The sequence below is a fragment of the Bufo gargarizans genome, chromosome 2 (genome assembly GCF_014858855.1).
Source record: "Bufo gargarizans isolate SCDJY-AF-19 chromosome 2, ASM1485885v1, whole genome shotgun sequence".
Classification (NCBI taxonomy): domain Eukaryota; kingdom Metazoa; phylum Chordata; class Amphibia; order Anura; family Bufonidae; genus Bufo; species Bufo gargarizans.
Genome location: NC_058081.1, coordinates 457,606,085 through 457,626,529, shown reverse-complemented (window position 1 = coordinate 457,626,529; position 20,445 = coordinate 457,606,085). Strand labels below are relative to the sequence as shown.

At 42.3% G+C, this 20,445-nt stretch overlaps 1 protein-coding gene across 1 annotated transcript in view; it reads left to right on the top strand.

Moving 5' to 3' along the window:
• Positions 1-20,445, top strand: part of LOC122926031 (protocadherin alpha-7-like) — a 159,264-nt gene that overhangs the window by 14,189 nt on the left and 124,630 nt on the right. Inside the window, exon 3 of the mRNA XM_044277422.1 lies at positions 15,770-15,795. Within this exon, the coding sequence (XP_044133357.1) occupies positions 15,770-15,795 (26 nt within the window). The remainder of the gene's footprint in view (positions 1-15,769; positions 15,796-20,445) is intronic.

Genomic DNA, 20,445 nt, shown 5'->3' with positions numbered 1-20,445 from the left:
GGGAAGGAGGAACCGTGTTCACAGCAGAATGGCACCCAAACCAGCTCATGGCTGTTATATTCTGGTATAAAAAAAACACCAATTTTGGGCAAGACAGTATGTCTGGGGCCTTTGCTGCATTTGTCACAGTGAAATACAACCAGTCAATACAGTTTTTTTTTGTGTGACCGTGAAGTAATTGTATACAATTTGCCTGTCACACTGTTGTGTGACCTCAAAAATGTTTTCCTCTTTATGACACGGGCACTGCCTTACTCTCAGTGAACTTAATTGTTGACTATTGGCGGTTAAATTTTTTTCCTGACATAAACCATCTGTTAGTTTGGTGAGTGAACGCAAAGAATGAGGAGAGCATCAAATAAGGGACGTGGCCCCAGTCGTGGCGCTGCTGGTGGAGCTCCTGTTGCAGGGAGAGGATGTGGTCGATCTGTGCCAGCTACACGCACAAGTGAAACACCTTCCTCAGGTGCAAGTAGGCGACAGAACCTTCAGCATTATTTGGTAGGGCTGAATGCAGCTCTACGAATGGAGAGGCCAGAACAAGTACAGGCGATAGTAGATTGGGTGGCTGACAGTGCCTCCAGTTCCTTCACACCCTCGATCCCTGGCCCTGAATGCCAGCATTTCAAAATTACTGGCCTTTGAAATTCTGTCATTCCGTCTGGTGGAGACGGAGAGTTTTAAAAGCCTTATGGCAGTGGTTGTCCCACAGTACGTCGTGCCCAGCCGCCACTACTTTTGCAGGCGAGCCATCCCTTCCCTGCACAATCAAGTAGGGGAAGTGCACTACGCAACGCCATCTGTGGCCAGGTCCACCTAACTACGGATACCTGGACCAGTAAGCACGGTCAGGGACATTATATCTCCATAACAGCACACTGGGTAAATGCAGTGGCGGCTGGGCCTGAGGAGGATAGCAGTTTGGCGCATGTCCTTTCACCACCGAGGATTGCAGGGTGCTTCAGTTTGCCTCCTGTTGCTTACTCCTCCTACACCGCTTCCTCATCCTCTACCGCCTCCTCATCCGGTCAGCGTAACACCTTCACCACCAACTTCATCACAGCCAGGTGCAAATGACAGCAGGCAGTTTTAAAACGTATCTGGTTGGGGGACAAACCCCACACTGCGCAGGAGCTGTGGACGGGTATGGAACAACAGACCGATGAGTGGTTGGTGCCAGTGAGCCTCAAGCCTGGCCTGCTGGTGTGCGATAATGGGCGAAATCTTGTAGCAGCTCTGGGACTAGCCGGTTTGACGCACATTTCTTGCATGGCGCATGTGCTCAATTTGGTGGTGCAGAGGTTTCTTAAAAATTACCCCAATATGTCAGAGCTGCTGCAGAAAGTGCGGGCCGTCTGTGCGTTCTTTCAGTGTTCTAACCCTGCTGCTGCTCGCCTGTCAGCGCTGCAGCGTAACTTCGGCCTTCCCGCTCACCGCCTCATATGTAACGTGCCCACAAGGAAGAACTCCACCTTGCACATGTTGGCTGTGCGAGCAGTAGCAGGTGATAGTGGAGTTTCAGCTGCAGCACACACCGGTGAGTCGCTCTGCGGAACAGCACCACTTCACCACCAATGACTCTCCATGTGAGACCTGTGTGCCTTGTGGCGCTTTTTTGAGTTCTCCACCAATATAGCCTGTGCCGATGACGCCGTTCTCAGCGTTACTATCCCACTTCTATGCCTCCTTGAAAAAACGCTTCAGGCGATGATGGAAGAGGATGTGGCACAGGAGGAGGAGGAGGAGGAGGAGGAAAAGGGATCATTTCATGGGGTTTCAGGCCAGTCATTCACAAGTGGCTCCGAGGGTGGGTTCCTGCACCCACAAATGCCAGGTACACAATTGTCCAGCCAGGGCACAGTTCTGGAGGATGACCAGGTGGAGGATGGGAAGGAGGAACCGTGTTCACAGCAGAATGGCACCCAAACCAGCTCATGGCTGTTATATTCTGGTATAAAAAAAACACCAATTTTGGGCAAGACAGTATGTCTGGGGCCTTTGCTGCATTTGTCACAGTGAAATACAACCAGTCAATACAGTTTTTTTTTGTGTGACCGTGAAGTAATTGTATACAATTTGCCTGTCACACTGTTGTGTGACCTCAAAAATGTTTTCCTCTTTATGACACGGGCACTGCCTTACTCTCAGTGAACTTAATTGTTGACTATTGGCGGTTAAATTTTTTTCCTGACATAAACCATCTGTTAGTTTGGTGAGTGAACGCAAAGAATGAGGAGAGCATCAAATAAGGGACGTGGCCCCAGTCGTGGCGCTGCTGGTGGAGCTCCTGTTGCAGGGAGAGGATGTGGTCGATCTGTGCCAGCTACACGCACAAGTGAAACACCTTCCTCAGGTGCAAGTAGGCGACAGAACCTTCAGCATTATTTGGTAGGGCTGAATGCAGCTCTACGAATGGAGAGGCCAGAACAAGTACAGGCGATAGTAGATTGGGTGGCTGACAGTGCCTCCAGTTCCTTCACACCCTCGATCCCTGGCCCTGAATGCCAGCATTTCAAAATTACTGGCCTTTGAAATTCTGTCATTCCGTCTGGTGGAGACGGAGAGTTTTAAAAGCCTTATGGCAGTGGTTGTCCCACAGTACGTCGTGCCCAGCCGCCACTACTTTTGCAGGCGAGCCATCCCTTCCCTGCACAATCAAGTAGGGGAAGTGCACTACGCAACGCCATCTGTGGCCAGGTCCACCTAACTACGGATACCTGGACCAGTAAGCACGGTCAGGGACATTATATCTCCATAACAGCACACTGGGTAAATGCAGTGGCGGCTGGGCCTGAGGAGGATAGCAGTTTGGCGCATGTCCTTTCACCACCGAGGATTGCAGGGTGCTTCAGTTTGCCTCCTGTTGCTTACTCCTCCTACACCGCTTCCTCATCCTCTACCGCCTCCTCATCCGGTCAGCGTAACACCTTCACCACCAACTTCATCACAGCCAGGTGCAAACGACAGCAGGCAGTTTTAAAACGTATCTGGTTGGGGGACAAACCCCACACTGCGCAGGAGCTGTGGACGGGTATGGAACAACAGACCGATGAGTGGTTGGTGCCAGTGAGCCTCAAGCCCGGCCTGCTGGTGTGCGATAATGGGCGAAATCTTGTAGCAGCTCTAGGACTAGCCGGTTTGACGCACATTTCTTGCATGGCGCATGTGCTCAATTTGGTGGTGCAGAGGTTCCTTAAAAATTACCCCGATATGTCAGAGCTGCTGCAGAAAGTGCGGGCCGTCTGTGCGTTCTTTCAGTGTTCTAACCCTGCTGCTGCTCGCCTGTCAGCGCTGCAGCGTAACTTCGGCCTTCCCGCTCACCGCCTCATATGTAACGTGCCCACAAGGAAGAACTCCACCTTGCACATGTTGGCTGTGCGAGCAGTAGCAGGTGATAGTGGAGTTTCAGCTGCAGCACACACCGGTGAGTCGCTCTGCGGAACAGCACCACTTCACCACCAATGACTCTCCATGTGAGACCTGTGTGCCTTGTGGCGCTTTTTTGAGTTCTCCACCAATATAGCCTGTGCCGATGACGCCGTTCTCAGCGTTACTATCCCACTTCTATGCCTCCTTGAAAAAACGCTTCGGGCGATGATGGAAGAGGATGTGGCACAGGAGGAGGAAAAGGGATCATTTCTCATTTCATGGGGTTTCAGGCCAGTCATTCACAAGTGGCTCCGAGGGTGGGTTCCTGCACCCACAAATGCCAGGTACACAATTGTCCAGCCAGGGCACAGTTCTGGAGGATGACCAGGTGGAGGATGAGAAGGAGGAACCGTGTTCACAGCAGAGTGGCACCCAAACCAGCTCATGGCCATCACTGGTGCATGGCTGGGGGGATACAGAGGACACAGACGATACACCTCCCACAGAAGACAGCTTTTCGTTGCCTCTGGGAATCTTGGTAGCCATGAGCAATTACATGCAGCAGTGTCTCTGCAACAACCTCCGAGTTACCCACATTCTAACTTGTGCTGATTACTGGGTGGCCACACTGCTGGATCCCCATTACAAGGACAACGTACTATCCTTAATTCCCTCACTGGAGCGTGATCATAAGATGCGCGAGTACAAGTGCACGCTGGTAGACGCGCTGCTGGTGGCATTCCCATCTGACAGTGGTGGCACAGTGGAAGCACAAGGCGAAGGCAGAGGAGGAGGAAGAGGTTGCTAACACAGCTGGGGCACTACCAGCACCTCAGAAGGCAGGGTTAGCATGGCTGAAATGTGGAAAAGCTTTGTCAGAACGCCACAACAACCAGCACCACCAGCTGATATGGAACGTCTTAGCAGGAGGCAGCATTTCAGCAACATGGTGGAGCAGTATGTGTGTGCACGCCTACACGTACTAAATTATGGGTCTGCCCCCTTCAACTTCTGGGTCTACAAATTGGGCACATGGCCTGAGCTTGCCCTTTACGTCTTGGAGGTGCCTTGGAGGTGCTGGCCTGCCCTGCAGCTAGTGTATTGTCTAAATGTTTGTTTAGCATTGCTGGAGGGGGTTATCACAGGTTATCTTTCCCAATGTTTTGGGGTGTACCCTAATTTAAACAAAAAGGTATTTTTTTCAGGTATAGTTATTATTATTTTCAGGTATAGTCATGAGAGGTTTATACCATACTATAAAATGCAGCAATCTCCTCCTCAGTTTGGGGAAGAGCAATCGTTAGTGACATCACTCGTCCCCATACTGATCACTGTTTGCCGCCAGCAGATTGTGATTAGACAGCACAATCTGCATCCTGCAAACAATGATTTTTAAACCTGCTCAAAGATTCCAACTAATCGGCGGCAGTATTACACTGCCAGATTATTGCTAACAAGTGTTGCTATGAATGCTTGTTAGTATTGATTTTAAGGATTATCTGCCCGTCTAACAAGCTTTAGTGATCCAAGTTACATCTAGTTAGGCTTAACTGTAATCTACATAAAATAACATAAATTCTCATGAACAACTGTATTGCAAGTTCATATCTACTGCTCTACATTTCTGATTATATTAAGAGTGCATTGATCACAGTTTTATCCGCCAAGCTCATCATTATTGTTTTCAGCTACTGTTTCAAATTATCTGATTACATATCTATTGTTCCTGTTGTGTCCCTGAGTAAATGAACATTAAAACATAGGGATGAAAAGCTTTCATGGGAAAATGAATAATTCTATGTTCATGTAATGGTTAATTTGGAGTTCTGATTCCTTTACGAATAGCCAAACCCAGAAAAACAAAAAAAAGTTTTCTTTATTTAAGCTTAAAAAGTAGCCCCATGTTGAGCATGAAAGCTGCCACTCTTTTCATTCTCTATGAGACAGCTGGAAATAGTTGAGCAGAGTCCCATAAATGTAGAGTAAATGATGCAGCATTATTGTTATCCTACAGATGGGTAATGATTTAAAAGTAGAACAGCACTATTGAGTCCTGTAAGTTGCAAAGTGTGGCCTCTATGGATTGGAATTTGTTTTTCAAGAACATGCTATAGATTCTTGAGGAAATTGAGATCAGGAGACTTTGGAGGCCAATTCAACATCTTGAACTCTTTGTCACTTTTCTCAAACCATTCCTGAACAATGTTTGCATGTGGCTAGAGACATAAGGCTACTTTCACACTAGAATTTTTTGCGGATCTGTGATGGATCTGCAAAAATGCTTCCGTTACAATAATATAACTGCATGCATCCATCATGAACGGATCCGATTGTATTATGTCTTTTATAGCCATGACGAATCCGTCTTGAACACCACTGAGTCAATGGGGGATGGATCCGTTTTCTATTGTGCCAGATTGTGTCAGAGAAAACGGATCCGTCCTAATTGACTTACATTGTGTGCTAGGATGGATCCATTTGGCCCTGCTTCCTCAGGCGGATAGCAAAATACTAGAGGCATCGTTTTGGTGTCCACCTCCAGAGCGGAATGGTGACTGAACGGAGGCAAACTGATGCATTCTGAGCGGATCCTTATCCATTCAGAATGCATTAGGGCAAAACTGATCCATTTTGGACTGCTTTTGAGAGCCCTAAATGGATCTCACAAACGGAAAGCCAAAATGCGAGTGTGAAAGTAGCCTTACGCTTTCATTAGTGCATAATGAGTTGTACTTGGTCTGCAAGAATTGTAACCCCCCAAAGTGGTGTTACCACTCCTGCACCCTGTTACTGTCTTTATTGGGCTAACACAAATTCATCTTATGTATTTTTGGCCATGTCCACCACAATGTGCATTCCTAATCTTGCTATGCAACTGTTCATAGCAGAGTATTTAGCAGAGTTAAGTTTGCCTGCTTAATGCTAAAGCCTGCTGGAACCAAGAAAAAGCCTGTAAACTGTTTGAAGAAATGTTTATTCAACGTAAAGCTGCCATTGAACTTCATCTCAAGGTCTGGACTGAAGTTATTCTTTCCAATCCCTCAATTATTCTCCCTTTTATTCGCTTCAGAGCCAAAGATTGGGGTCCAGCAGTATCTAGGTAGAAGCACTGTGACACACATAAAGAGACATTTAGGCTGCACTACACCCCTCATCATTTCTACTACACCTGGGATGCGATATAGAGGGCCCTAGGGGGAGGGGGCCCATTGCAGAATGTTTAGGTGGATGATGCTAAAGCAACTTCCACATGAATGACAGACACCAGCACAACATTGCCCAGAGCATCAGACTGCCTTTGCTGGCTTACTTTCTTCCCACAGTGCGTCCTAGTGCAATCTCTTCCCCCAGTTAAGTGATGTACATGTATCTGGTCATCCACATGATATGAAATAAATTATTATTTATCAGATCAGGTCACCCTTTTCCATTAATCCATGTTCCAGTTCTGATGCTCACATGCCCATCGTAGGACAGGAGTCAGCATGGGCACTCTGACACCTTACAGTACAGTAACCTTTTTTAACAATTTATGCTACAGTAGCTCATATGTAGGATTTGTTCAGACCAGTCAGGTCAACATTTTTTCCCCATGTGCATCAATGACTCATGGGGGTCCATGATTCTGTCACCTATTCATTTTTGCTCTTCTTCGGACTAATTTTGGTATTGATCAGTGTATACCAGGAAAACTCATAAGATTTATCATTTTGGAGGTGGTATTATCCAGTTATCTAGACATCACAGTATGGCTTTCAACCAAGGCGATCATTTTATTTTATTTTTTTCCCACCAACATATAAACTTCAAGAATATCTGTCGACTTGCTGCCTAATACATGCCACTTTTAGACAGGTACCATTGTTCCAACATAGCCAAATTTATTCTCTGCACTTCTTAGTGGTGTTAGGCCAGGTTTCTACACTGTCATAGTCACATGTAGAAATACCTAGAGGCTGTAGGTAGGGTTTTCAAATACTATGTTACATATGTTTTCAATGTTTTCTAAAAGTTAATATAGAGTAGGGGTGCTATAATATAAAGAAAAAAACTTTATTTAACTTTAACATATCTCACTAGTTCTGCATCACTACTCTGATCTCAACATTTCCACTCACTGGCCTAAGTGGTTATATGTACATGAATGGCTTGGTACCACAGATGCCAGTGACTGCTTCAGTGATTAATTAGATGATCAACAATTCCATAAGCAATTGGAACCCTGAAGATGGGATCAGCGGCTCAAGAGCAGGTGGGCATTTCAAAAAAATCTTTGAAAACCCCTTTAATAGATGTAAGGTTTTTCCAGTAAAACCGTGGTATTACGAGCAAAAATGTATAGCTTATTAATACACGACTTGAAACTTGCCCTCAGCCTGAGGGTGACGTGAATTGACCAGATGTGGCTACCAAAGCAGGGAAGCATAGCCTATATGTTATGGGTGATTGATGTATACGCAGTACACAAAAAAAAAATATTTTAAGATCTATAAGTGTAAAGCATAAGTAAATGGAAAATAACAGCAAGCATTCTCCTAATAGTAGAACTTCAGTAAAACAATATAAATGTGTAAACCAAGACTAAGGAAACTAAACAACTATTAACCCAATGTTACCAACGTATTACTAATAATTGAGATAATTCTACTATTCTTTTACTGTACAGATAATTTTTATTAGTTTAGTATTAGTTCCAAACAAGAACGTAGATAGCTTTGTGTTTTGAATGTCGAACATTGGAATAACAGTGAGCAGAGAGATCAATATCAGCAAGAATAATTAAAGATTCCTATCTCACTGTATCCCTTCTATGCTGTATCCACATGGTAATAACCCTGGTATAAAATAATAATTTCAACTGTTCAGCAAACAATAAAAGGCAAAGTTTTGCAGTGTTTTACAAACCGGATTCCAGAAAAGTTGGGACACTAAACAAATTGTGAATAAAAACTGAATGCAATGATGTGGAGATGGCAAATGTCAATATTTTATTTGTAATAGAACGTAGATGACAGATCAAACGTTTAATCCGAGTAAATGTATCATTTTAAAGGAAAAATACGTTGATTCAAATTTTCACGGTGTCAACAAATCCCCAAAAAGTTGGGACAAGTAGCAATAAGAGGCTGGAAAAAGTAAATTTGAGCATAACGAAGAGCTGGAAGACCAATTAACACTAGTTAGGTCAATTGGCAACATGATTGGGTATAAAAAGAGCTTCTCAGAGTGGCAGTGTCTCTCAGAAGCTAAGATGGGTAGAGGATCACCAATTCCCACAATGTTGCACAGAAAGATAGTGGAGCAATATCAGAAAGGTGTTACCCAGTGAAAAATTGCAAAGACTTTGCATCTATCATCATCAACTGTGCATAACATCATCTGAAGATTCAGAGAATCTGGACAATCTCTGTGCGTAAGGGTCAAGGCCATAAAACCATACTGGATGCCCGTGATCTCCGGGCCCTTAAACGACACTGCACCACAAACAGGAATGCTACTGTAAAGGAAATCACAGAATGGGCTCAGGAATACTTCCAGAAACCATTATCAGTGAACACAATCCACCATGCCATCCGCCGTTGCCAGCTGAAACTCTACAGTGCAAAGAAGAAGCCATTTCTAAGCAAGATCCACAAGCTCAGGCGTTTTCACTGGGTCAGGGATCATTTAAAATGGAGTGTGGTAAAATGGAAGACTGTTCTGTGGTCAGACGAGTCACGATTCAAAGTTCCTTTTGGAAATCTGGGACGCCATGTCATCCGGTAAAAAGAGGACAAGGACAACCCAAGTTGTTATCAACGCTCAGTTCAGAAGCCTGCATCTCTGATGGTATGGGGTTGCATGAGTGCGTGTGGCATGGGCAGCTTGCATGTATGGAAAGGCACCATCAATGCAGAAAAATATATTCAGGTTCTAGAACAACATATGCTCCCATCCAGACGTCATCTCTTTCAGGGAAGACCCTGCATTTTTCAACAAGATAATGCCAGACCACATTCTGCATCAATCACAAAAGTATGCTTTGGGTTGTTGTCATGCTGAAAGATGAAGTTACTCTTCATGTTAAGCTTTCTAGCAGAAGCCTGAAGGTTTTGTGCCAATATTGACTGGTATTTGGAACTGTTCTCTATAGCTTAACTAAGGCCCCAGTTACAGCTGAAGAAAAACAGCCCCAAAGCATGATGCTGCCACCACTATGCTTCACTGTGGGTATGGTGTTCTTTTGGTGATGTGCAGTGTTGTTTTTCCGCCAAAACATATCTTTTGGAATTATGGCCAAAAAGTTCAACCTTGGTTCCATCAACCATAACACCTTTTCCCATATGCTTTTGGGAGACTTCATATGTGTTTTTGCAAAATGTAACCTCGCTTGGATGTTTTTCTTCATAAGAAAGGGCTTTCGTCTTGCCACTCTACCCCATAACCCAGACATATGAAGAATACGGGAGATTGTTGTCACATGTACCACACAGCCAGTACTTGCCAGATATTCCTGCAGCTCCTTTAATTTTGCTGTAAGCCTCTGGGTAGCCTCCCAGACCAGTTTTATTCTTGTCTTTTCATAAATTTTGGAGGGACGTCCAGTTCTTGGTAATGTCACTGTTGTGCCATATTTTCTCCACTTGATGATTACTGTCTTCACTGTGTTCCATGGTATATCTAATGCCTTGGAAATTCTTTTGTACCCTTCTCCTGACTGATACCTTTTAACACTGAGATCCCTCTGATGCTTTAGAAGCTCTCTGTGGACCATGGCTTTTGCTGTGGGATGCGACTAAGAAAATTTCAGGAAAGACCAACTAGAGCAGCTGAACTTTATTTGGGTTAATCAGAGGTACTTTAAATGATGGCAGGTTTATGCTGACTCCTATTTAACATGATTTTGAATGGGATTGCTTAATTCTGAACACAGCTACATTCCCAGTTATAAGAGGGTGTGCACACTTATGAAACAACATTATTATTTTTTTTTGTTTTGTTTTCTTCTCTCCACCTAAAATATTTCAGTTTTTTTTTCACTTGAGTGGTACAGTTTATAGGTCACATTAAAGGTGGAAAAAGTTCTGAAATGATTTATCTTTGTCTCGTTTTTTACATTACAGAAACCTGACATTTTAACAGGGGTGTGTAGACTTTTTATATCCACTGTAGATATCTCAGGAAGCAGCGGTATATGCAGACTGTGCTTGGCTAAATAACAAATTTTGAACCTCATTTTACTTTTGTCAGTTTTGCTGGATGTTAAAAGTCATGTATACTCGCTTTAAAAGAAATGTGTCATCAGAAAGTTACCTTTTGTTTAAATCATGTTTTTATGTTAAACATTTTGTTCATAATCTTTATTGTTTTTCATTTTTCCATGTCACTATCTGTATTTGAAAATATATATAAATATATAATTTAGCAATTTTTGCACTGTCCACTAGGCCTAATAATAGGTCATGATTTCCTGTTCTGTACAGTTAACTTTTTTGTAGCCATTATCATTATTTTCACAGGCAGAATTACAATGACAAATAAGACCTTTATATAGATAACACAGAATCCACCATTCACAATAGGTGATATAGCAACTTATAATCTCCCTCCTGACCTCTGCATAGTTTACAGAGCATATCTTGAAAACGCTAGCATAGAAGTCAATGGGGTCAGCTCTTGTCCATTGTGTCTATGGCCCATGTAGCTATTCTCAAAAGACAGTAAGTCTTAACCTTTTTTTGGGCCTAATGACCAGTGTGAATATTGCAGGATTATATATATTTTTAATATAACCACCAAAACTTTCTGATGACACATTCCCTTTAATGCTGATGGTTATTGTAAAGTGTATTTGGAAAGTTTTCATACTGTTTCACTTTTCCATATTTTGTTAAGTTGTGGTCTTTTGCTAAAATAAAATAAAAATTCCCCATCAATCTACACTCAATACCCCATAATGAGAAAGTGAAAACAGAATTTTTTATTCAGAGTTATTTGGAAGGGAAAAATAAAATTCAGCTTGGGCATAAGTATTCAGATCATGGCTGCGTAGGAGAAGGATCCGGGTACTGAAATGGCCAGTCTTCAGTCCAGATCTTTCACCTATAGAGAACATTTGGCGCATCATAAAGAGGAAGGTGCAACAAAGAAGGCCCAAGACGATTGAACAGTTAGAGGCCTGTATTAGACAAGAATGGGAGAGCATTCCTATTTCTAAACTTGAGAAACTGGTCTCCTCGGTCCCCAGACGTCTGTTGAGTGTTGTAAGAAGAAGGGGAGATGCCAGACAGTAGTGAAAATGGCCTTGTCCCAACTTTTTGGGGATTTCTTGACACCAGGAAATTCTGATTCAACATAATTTTCCCTTAAAATGGTACATTTTCTCAGTTTAAACTTTTGTTCCGTGATTTATGTTCTATTCTGAATAAAATATTAGAAGTTGGCACCTCCACATCATTGCATTCAGTTTTTATTCACAATTTGTTTAGTGTCCCAACTTTTTTGGAATCCGGTTTGTATATTATTAAAGAGGACCTGTCAGCTGGATCATTAAACCAGACATACTGCTTTGTAGAGTTTATTCTGCTAATCAAAATTATACCTGTATGCCAAATATCCTTTGTGCTTATTGATGAGCGAATCAAAGTGAAACGATTTTACTTCAATCCAAATTTTGGGAAAAATTTGATTTGGCACGAATCCAGATTTTCTCACGCTTCATGTTAATGAATCATAATTTTTTTCTAAAATGGCAGCTACACATGTTACAAAGTGAAAGTAACAATCCCAGGAACACAATAAGGCCCATAATGCCGTGCAGCCAGCCAATAGGCAGACAGCCATCCTCTGTGATCTTACAGCCCTGTAAAAGCCTCATCCCACCCAGTCTCTGCTATATTACTGTGAGTAGAACATACGGAAAGATTTGCCAAGCGCTAGGGACAGTAGTTAACAAAGCTTATATATGTAGAATATTGGATAGGGACAGTGTAGGGACAGTGTAGGGACAGTGTAGGGACAGTGTAGGGACAGTGCAGGAACAGTGTACGGAGCTTGTAGGGAGAGTTTCTACACACTGTAGAGAGAGCATAGGGAGACTACAGGGACAGTGCAGGCTCAGTGCAACCACCCTGTGCATCTTGTTCAACTGCTGCAACATTCATATTGTTATACATAAACGTACTGTGCATCAGACAGTCTAATATATAGGTAAATTTTTCTAGTTAATCTGTTGCATCATTAATTTTTCATCTGTTCTGTTATACATAGACTTAATGTGCATCAGACTCATTGTCAGCAGGTGGTCTTATATATAGGTGTGTTATCGCGCTCTCTTACTGCACCATTTATATTTAATCTGTTCTGTTATGCAATAACTTTCTGTGTGTCAAACTCATTGTCCATTGGTGGTGTAATATATAGGCACATTTTTCTAGTTCATCTGCTGTGCCATTCATACTTAAAGGGAACCTGTCATCAACTTTATGCTGCCCATACTAATGGCAGAATAAAGTAGAGACGGGTGAGTTGATTTCAGCGGTCTGTCATTTATAAGTTAAAAGTAAGTAGTTGCCGAGAACCAACATCACAATCTTTGTAGACTGGGCCTGGAAAACAGTCATCTGAGAAGAGTCATGATTATTCATGAATTCTTGCTCTTCCTGCCCTGACAAATCATCAGCAGATGGGTGAGAGGGCAGGAGATTATGAATAACCAGGACTCTTCTCGGGTAGATTTGACTATTTTCAAGACCTGTGCTGCAATGATTATTATACTGGTACTCGGCAACAACTTACTTTTAGCTCATGAGTGATAAACTGCTGAAATCAGCATTTCTGTAACTAGTTTATGCTGCCCTCAGTGAGGTCAGCATAAAGTTGATGACAAGTTCCCTTTAAAGGGGTTATCCAACATGACTAATGTCCCCCAAAATGCCCGGGCACCGCATACAGGTTATACTTATCCCGCTCCCCGGAACCTGCTGCATTATCTCTCTGCATTACGGTATTGCCGGAAGCAAATGCATTGCCTTTTGGCCCCATTCACTATAATAGGGACCAGCAGCGATCAGGCGCCACCCTGGCAAATATGCCGAGAAGAGGTCAGACAAAATAGGCTGGGCACAGCGATTTTCATCCAGCCATTTCTCAACATGTTTTCCGGGTTGCGACCAGATCTTCACTGATTCCAATCATAGTGAAAGGGGCTGGCAGATGTCAGTTACCATCTGGCAGTACCAGATCCAAGCATTTCCAGCAGGCTGCTCTCTTGCCAGCACAGCCAGTCGATGTTTAACGCAAATGTAAAACAAACCTAATTCAGCAAATTTTATTAAGTCGGTATAACAGTTTAGTGACAATTAACTGCTTTGAGGGAAAATAACATGATGAATTTAGTAGTGTTATGCCATTTTAAAAAGTATGGTGGCTTTCAGAAGGTGCTGGCCATGTCTTGGAAAATGTCTGTTCATTTCTACCATTCTTATTTGGATAAGAAAGTACTCCTGGACTTGCAGCAACAGAACAGTCTGCCATTGCAACACTTGGTACATGATGTTCCAACTCTTTGGAATTCAAATTTTCATATGCTAAGATATCTGTACGAGCAGTGAAAAATGATCATTTATTACATCATAGCAGAGAGCATGTGTTCTTTTGAGGTCAGGCACTGGGAGTTCATCGTGGACAACTGTTGAGTACTCCTTTGAAGAGGTCACCAGATTTGTCAGTAGGGACCACTGCAGTATCAACAATGTCATCCCTCTGACATTTATATTAGATCATATTCTCATGCTGATGCAACATAGAGTGATGAAAGAAGAATAGCTTCTGAATTTTGGTAGACCCCTTGATTATTATAGTTCTTTATTGCTCAGGTGCCATAAGATCTAGCCGCACAAACAGCTCTGCTAAATGACACCCGGCACTCCAGGATTTTTCTCACGACCATGTCACAAGGTGATTGGTAAAATCTCAAATGTTATTGAAAAATATGGTATATGTGCAGAAATATTCATAGTAACATACATAGTACATAAGGCCAAAAAAGAAAAAAAAAACTGTGAGGTAGAAGCCAATTTTCCTCACTTTAGGGGAATAAGAAATTCCTTCCCGACTGCAATGAGGCAATCAGAATAACTCCCTGGATCAACTAGTAGCCATAGCCTGTAATATTATTACACTCCAGAAATACATCCAGGCCCCTCTTGAATTCCTTTATTGTACTTACCATCACCACCTCCTCAGGCAGAGAGTTCCACAGTCTCACTGTTCTTACCGTAAAGAATCCTCTTCTATGTTTGTGTACAAACCTTCTTTCCTCCAGACGCAGAGGATGTCCCCTGGTCACAGTTACAGTCCTGGGGATAAATAGATGATGGGATAGATCTCTGTACTGATGCCTGATATATATATATATATATATATATATATATATATATATATATATATACATCGTAATTAGATCTCCCCTCAGTCGTCTTTTTTCTAAAGTGAATAACCCTAATTTTGATAATCTTTCAGGGTACTGTAGTTGCCCCATTCCAGTTATTACTTTAGTTGCCCTCCTCTGGACCCTCTCCAGCTCTGCTATGTCTGCCATGTTCACAGGAGCCCAGAACTGTACACAATACTCCATGTGTGGTCTGAATAATGATTTGTACACATTACATTTATGGGATCTCTTATAATATACCATTCTAGATCCTTAGACATTAAAATGTAGTTGCTCCCCCTTTTGCAGACGAAGTGGCTTACTCTCTTCTCGGAAGGCATGGTATGTTCTGTATTGGTGATCTCAGGATCTACCAGGTGGATGGCAGCTCTGGGAAGCAGAAGTAGCAGTAGTGTTTGCAGTCCTAGGGGCGTTGCTACGGTCTCAAAATATCTGGGACCCAAGCCCCAATGAATATGGCCCTGTTCTCTAAGTGCCACCCCTCCCCCTGCACACCACATTTTGCTGTATTTGCTATACAGCAGCACATACCTCTCACATCCAGGGCCTCTCAGGTGACGTCTCCTCTGATGTAGATCTTCTCTGTCATCATCTTCTCCATTTGGTCCGTACAACTTTTTCAGCTACGCCTCGTCTCTGCAGAGTGTCACACACAGACATCTTAGCTTCCTTGCATTTCTATCATCATCCCCCAACCTGGTGTCCCCGCAGTGTTATCCAGCTGCTCGCTGTGCTCCCCAATACCCCCAAATACTATCCTAAAGAAATATGAGTGCCCCCATAGTAATAGTGATCCTTATAGGCCCACCAATAGTAATTCCCTTCTAGAATGCCCTCATTAGAAATACTGCCCCCTACAGTGTCCCCAACAGTGATAATGCTCCCCAAGAATGCCCCCATTAGTAATACTGCCCCATACAGTGCCCCCAATTGGGATAATGCTCCCCAAGAGTGCCCCATTCATAGAAAAGCCCTCCAGTATTATTGATACCGTCACAGAGCCCCCAGTAGAAAGAAGGCCCCCTATTGTTCCTCCTATTGGATTCTGTTATTTTATCCATAACGGTGATGTTAACCCGCCCTAAATAACATAATCCCCTCCCACAGCCACCTTTAACATACAGTCCCGTGTAAGTAACATCACCCTGCCCCAGCCCCATTCAACATTCAGTCCCATGTAAATAACATCACTCCCTCCCACAGCTGCCATCAATATAGAGCCCCCTACAAATAACATCACTGCCTCTGCCTGCCCCCTCCAACATACAGTCCCATATAAATAACATTACCCTCTCCCCATCCACCTCCAACACACAGTTCCATGTAAATAACATCCCTTCCTTCAGCCCTAACATGCAGTCCTAGTTAAATAGCCACAACTCCCAGCATTGCTCTGCCTCTTCCTTCACTTGCTCTCCTCATGTAGCAGACCTCACCACAGCTTCTTCCCCCAGGTATTCTCCTCTTTACTGCCATCCTCTCCTGCACTGGTCACATGATGGTGACATCATCGCAGGTCCATTTCAACCTCTGCCTGTTTTACTGGTCACATGAACTGTGATGTCATCACAAGTCCTTCAGTTCTTCCAGTGCATTAGATTCAATTGTATTTCCATCCTAAGGAGAGCAATACAGTTGTATCTAGCAGACAGGACATTCGAGGCCTGGGACAAAACATCAAGAGCCCAGGCCCTGAATGTTTTAACCTACCAATGCCCCTGCGCTAATCTGTAAACTTCTGGTTCCACACAGCAATTAAAGGATTTCTCCCAGATTCTGCCATCAATTTCCATGTATATTAAAAAGCTTGCCCAATAAGATTGAGGAGTCTTCTGATCACATGCTTCACTAGGATGTCTCCAGCTTTCAGACACATAGGCAAGTTCTGCCTCACCTAAGTCTATGAAGATTTCAAAGTATATATTTTTTTGCCATCTTTGATTTTTTTGGGGGGGTTCAGGAGATCCTGTTCATGTTCCATTACCACATCAAGTTTTCTCCTACCTAGTCCTCCTCTGAGCAGAATCCAAAAAGACTACTAAGTTCTTTTTGAGGTAGGGGCTTGGGAGGAGCCCTATGAATCTACTGTATGTGGTACATAACATCCTAGCTGCATGGCATATAATATTACAACATGAAGTAACATTGGTCACATGCCCTTATTGTGGCAGTACCTACACAATGATGAGTGAACTGTGTTTCAAGAATTTTTCCAAGTCTAACCAACGCAAATCCATGCTGTGCAACCGATATGTGCATTGTGTGAGCTGGCCTTTTCTTTTTTCTTCCTTTATTACAGAGAGAACAGTATTACAGTCCTGATAAAACCAAACAAAAGCAACACAGCAGGAGTACAGTACAAGTATGATAATGCATGCTCTGACACTAAATAGCTGAGATGAATTGTCTTCAGGTTCCTTTTAAATAAAAATAGAGCCAGTGAGGGCTCTGCACTATTACCCATTTTGTTCAAATGAATTTTGACTGATGTGAGTAGATGCATTCGGAGAACAGTTGTGAAGAATATGCAGGCAGTAGATAAATGACAGGAATTGAAATGAAAATAATCTGACCTATTAATCATTAATGTGCCTTTTTTCTCAATGAAAAATCACCTCAGTAGTGGAATCAGAGATTAAAACTATACTAGCAGAGACAGTAACCATGGGAACTGAAGCGATTGTTACCTAGCAACGTTTCCTGTTTGTCTGACTGGTAATTCCTGCTTTGATTATGGCAACGTAATTCATTTTGGTCAATTTACCTTGCTCATTGCTGCCTTTACTAGTCAACTCTATTGTTAGAAAAACATAATGGGTATTGCACGGGACTGCATGTAAAGCTTTTGGCAGATACAGCTAAAACATTAACGAAATTAAGATATTATTTGTGTGTGTATTTATGTGTGTGAAAAGAAACAATTAACTATCTTGGGGTTTATCAATGAAAACCCTCTCAAAAGCTAAATTAGCACATTTGTGTGGCATTATTTTAGTCTCTATTCACACTATTGGCATTACCTCTTTTATTATCTGAAACATGACAGTTATCATGGATTTGATATTTTACAGATTATATTGGGGGCTGATGGATTCCATAGATTTACAGTATATAAGGGTCTTTCAGGTTTTATTTTAATTTTTTATTATGGGGAAAAAATAGGTCAGTGAACTTTGCTATACCAGCCATCAATGGAAATGGATCCTAATTGTAATGGGAGCCAGTGGAGTATATTTAATAAAGGCAGACCACAGGTCTGCCACTGGGTATGGGGGAAGGGTACTGCATTAATTATTATACAGTATGAATGTATACAATGCATTCTGAAAGTCTTCAGACCCTTTCTCTTATTTCACATTTTGTTATGTTTTGGCCTTTTAGACACTAGTCTTAATAAAGCCACATAGTTGGTGGTGGATGTGGATACACCGAAGTTATGAATAGGAACCGGCCTCTCCATATTTTCGGCGCATCCAGCGCCAGTTCTAAATGTAAGACAGCTTCCGAGCTGCCTTACAGTTAGACCATTTTGTATGCCTAAAACAGGTGTAGAAAATGGTTAATGATACAGGCCTGCGGACCCGTCCCCTTTTTTGCCCACAATTTTAGAACTGGAATGAATGGGGCAAAGTCGCAGAAAGCATCACAACTAACTGTTGCACGGCCATCTGCGCCAGTAATAAACCTAATTTAGGCGAATTTCAGTTTAGTAAATGACCCCCAATGTTCTCTCCATGAAGCACTCAATAACTCATAATGGGAAAGTGAAACAGGAATTTTAGAATTTGTTTCTAATTTATTAAAACTAAAACTAAAATGTCACATGGCATTCAGGGGGTGTCACATTTCTCTTGATCATCTTTGAGTTGTTTCTACACCTTCATTGGCATCTTCTTGTAGTAAAGTTACTTGATTGGACAAGATTTGGAAAGACACACCTCTGTTTATATAAGGTCTGACAGCTAATAATGCATCTCAGAGCAAAAATCAAGCCATAAGGAGAAAATAACTGCCTGTAGAGTCCAGAGACAGGATTGTGTGGAGGTACAGATCTAGAGAAGTGTACAAAAAGATTCTGCTACAGTGAAAGTTCCCAAGAGCACAGTTGTCTCAATAATTCTTAAATAGAACAACAGCCAAGACTCTTGCTAGAGCTGTCTGCCCCACCAAACTAAGTCATCAGTGAACAAAGAGAGGTGACCAAGAACCCAACAGTCACTTTGGCTGAGCTCCAAAGATTCTGTGTGTAGATAGGAGAAACCAAAAGGTCAACCATCATGGCAACACTTCTACATCTGGACTTTATGACAGAATGGCCAAAAAGAAGCTTCTCCTCAGTTTTCAGGCCTCAATTTCTAGGACAATTACTAGGGGAACCAGGCACTGCTCATAATCCACCCAATACCATCCCTACAGTGAAGCATGGTGGTGGCAGCATCATGTTGTGGAGATGCTTTTCTACTGCTAGTGTGAGGTTCTGGGAGATCTTTGCACACAATACCTCTAGTAGTGATACAAGGGACACTAAAACAGCTCAGTGATCTGTGCAGGACATCTCATAGTATGACTTCCAACTGGCATTTTTTAGCTAGATATGGCTTGCCCACATACAGCAAATGTTTTTTCAGGAATGTCTTGGTCATTCTTGGTGTCCTCCTTGATGCATTATTTTTTTACATTGAGTATATACTATATTTTCCTAGCTTCTGCTCAAATCTGCATCTTGTATTGGTAAAGGAATAACAATATTCAGCAATATACACTCCTTTACTAACTATATATACACTTCATACACACATGCCATACATATATTTCATGTACATGTTACTTGTAGATTCTGCACATAGGAATTCAGCTTCCAAAAGTTTACCTTTACAGATTGTAGGATGTCTATTAGGAGATTGCTATGAATTCCTCTTCATGGGCACCTGTCAGTTTTTCTGACATGATTTATTAATAAGCATATAGAGTACCTGTATTCCATTTACTGTTACTATTTTTCTTAACTCAGTATAATATATCATTCCTCTGCAATTCTTTCTGGAAATGTATGAAATAAATTGGCACCTGCGGATTGTTTATAGAGTGTGCCCATATGTCTCACACTCTCTGCACTGTTTGGACAGTGTTAGCATATGTGAGGGTATTCTCCATTGACAAGGGGAATGGTAACATCCAGTTAGGAATGTATTAGTACATATCCAGAAGGAATAACAGAGGAATGGCAAAATGCAGATCTGTTTTTAAATTTGCTATTTTATGAGGAATGCATGTACAGTATTTCCAAAAAGTTACAGGTTTTCTTTCTGTTTTCTGAGGTATGAAAGGGTTTGGGTCTTGGCAAACAACATGCTATAGTCAACTGTATCCAAGTCTATTAAAGTGAATCTGTCACCAGTTGTATGAGGGCAGCATAGTACTTTCATGAGTCGTTTTGCTAAAATCAGTATCAAGCAGTTCCAGTCTGAGTCCACTCAATACAGTTCAAGTTCTTAGGAGTCCTCAGATTCATTTAGCTCCTTGCTCCGAACACTTTCTACTCATACTAATAGGTGGCAGTGAGCTGGGAACTCATGAATATGAGGGATCCAGAATGTGCACAGTGTATTGAGTGGACTACTGCACTTGGCTTGCCCTGGAGC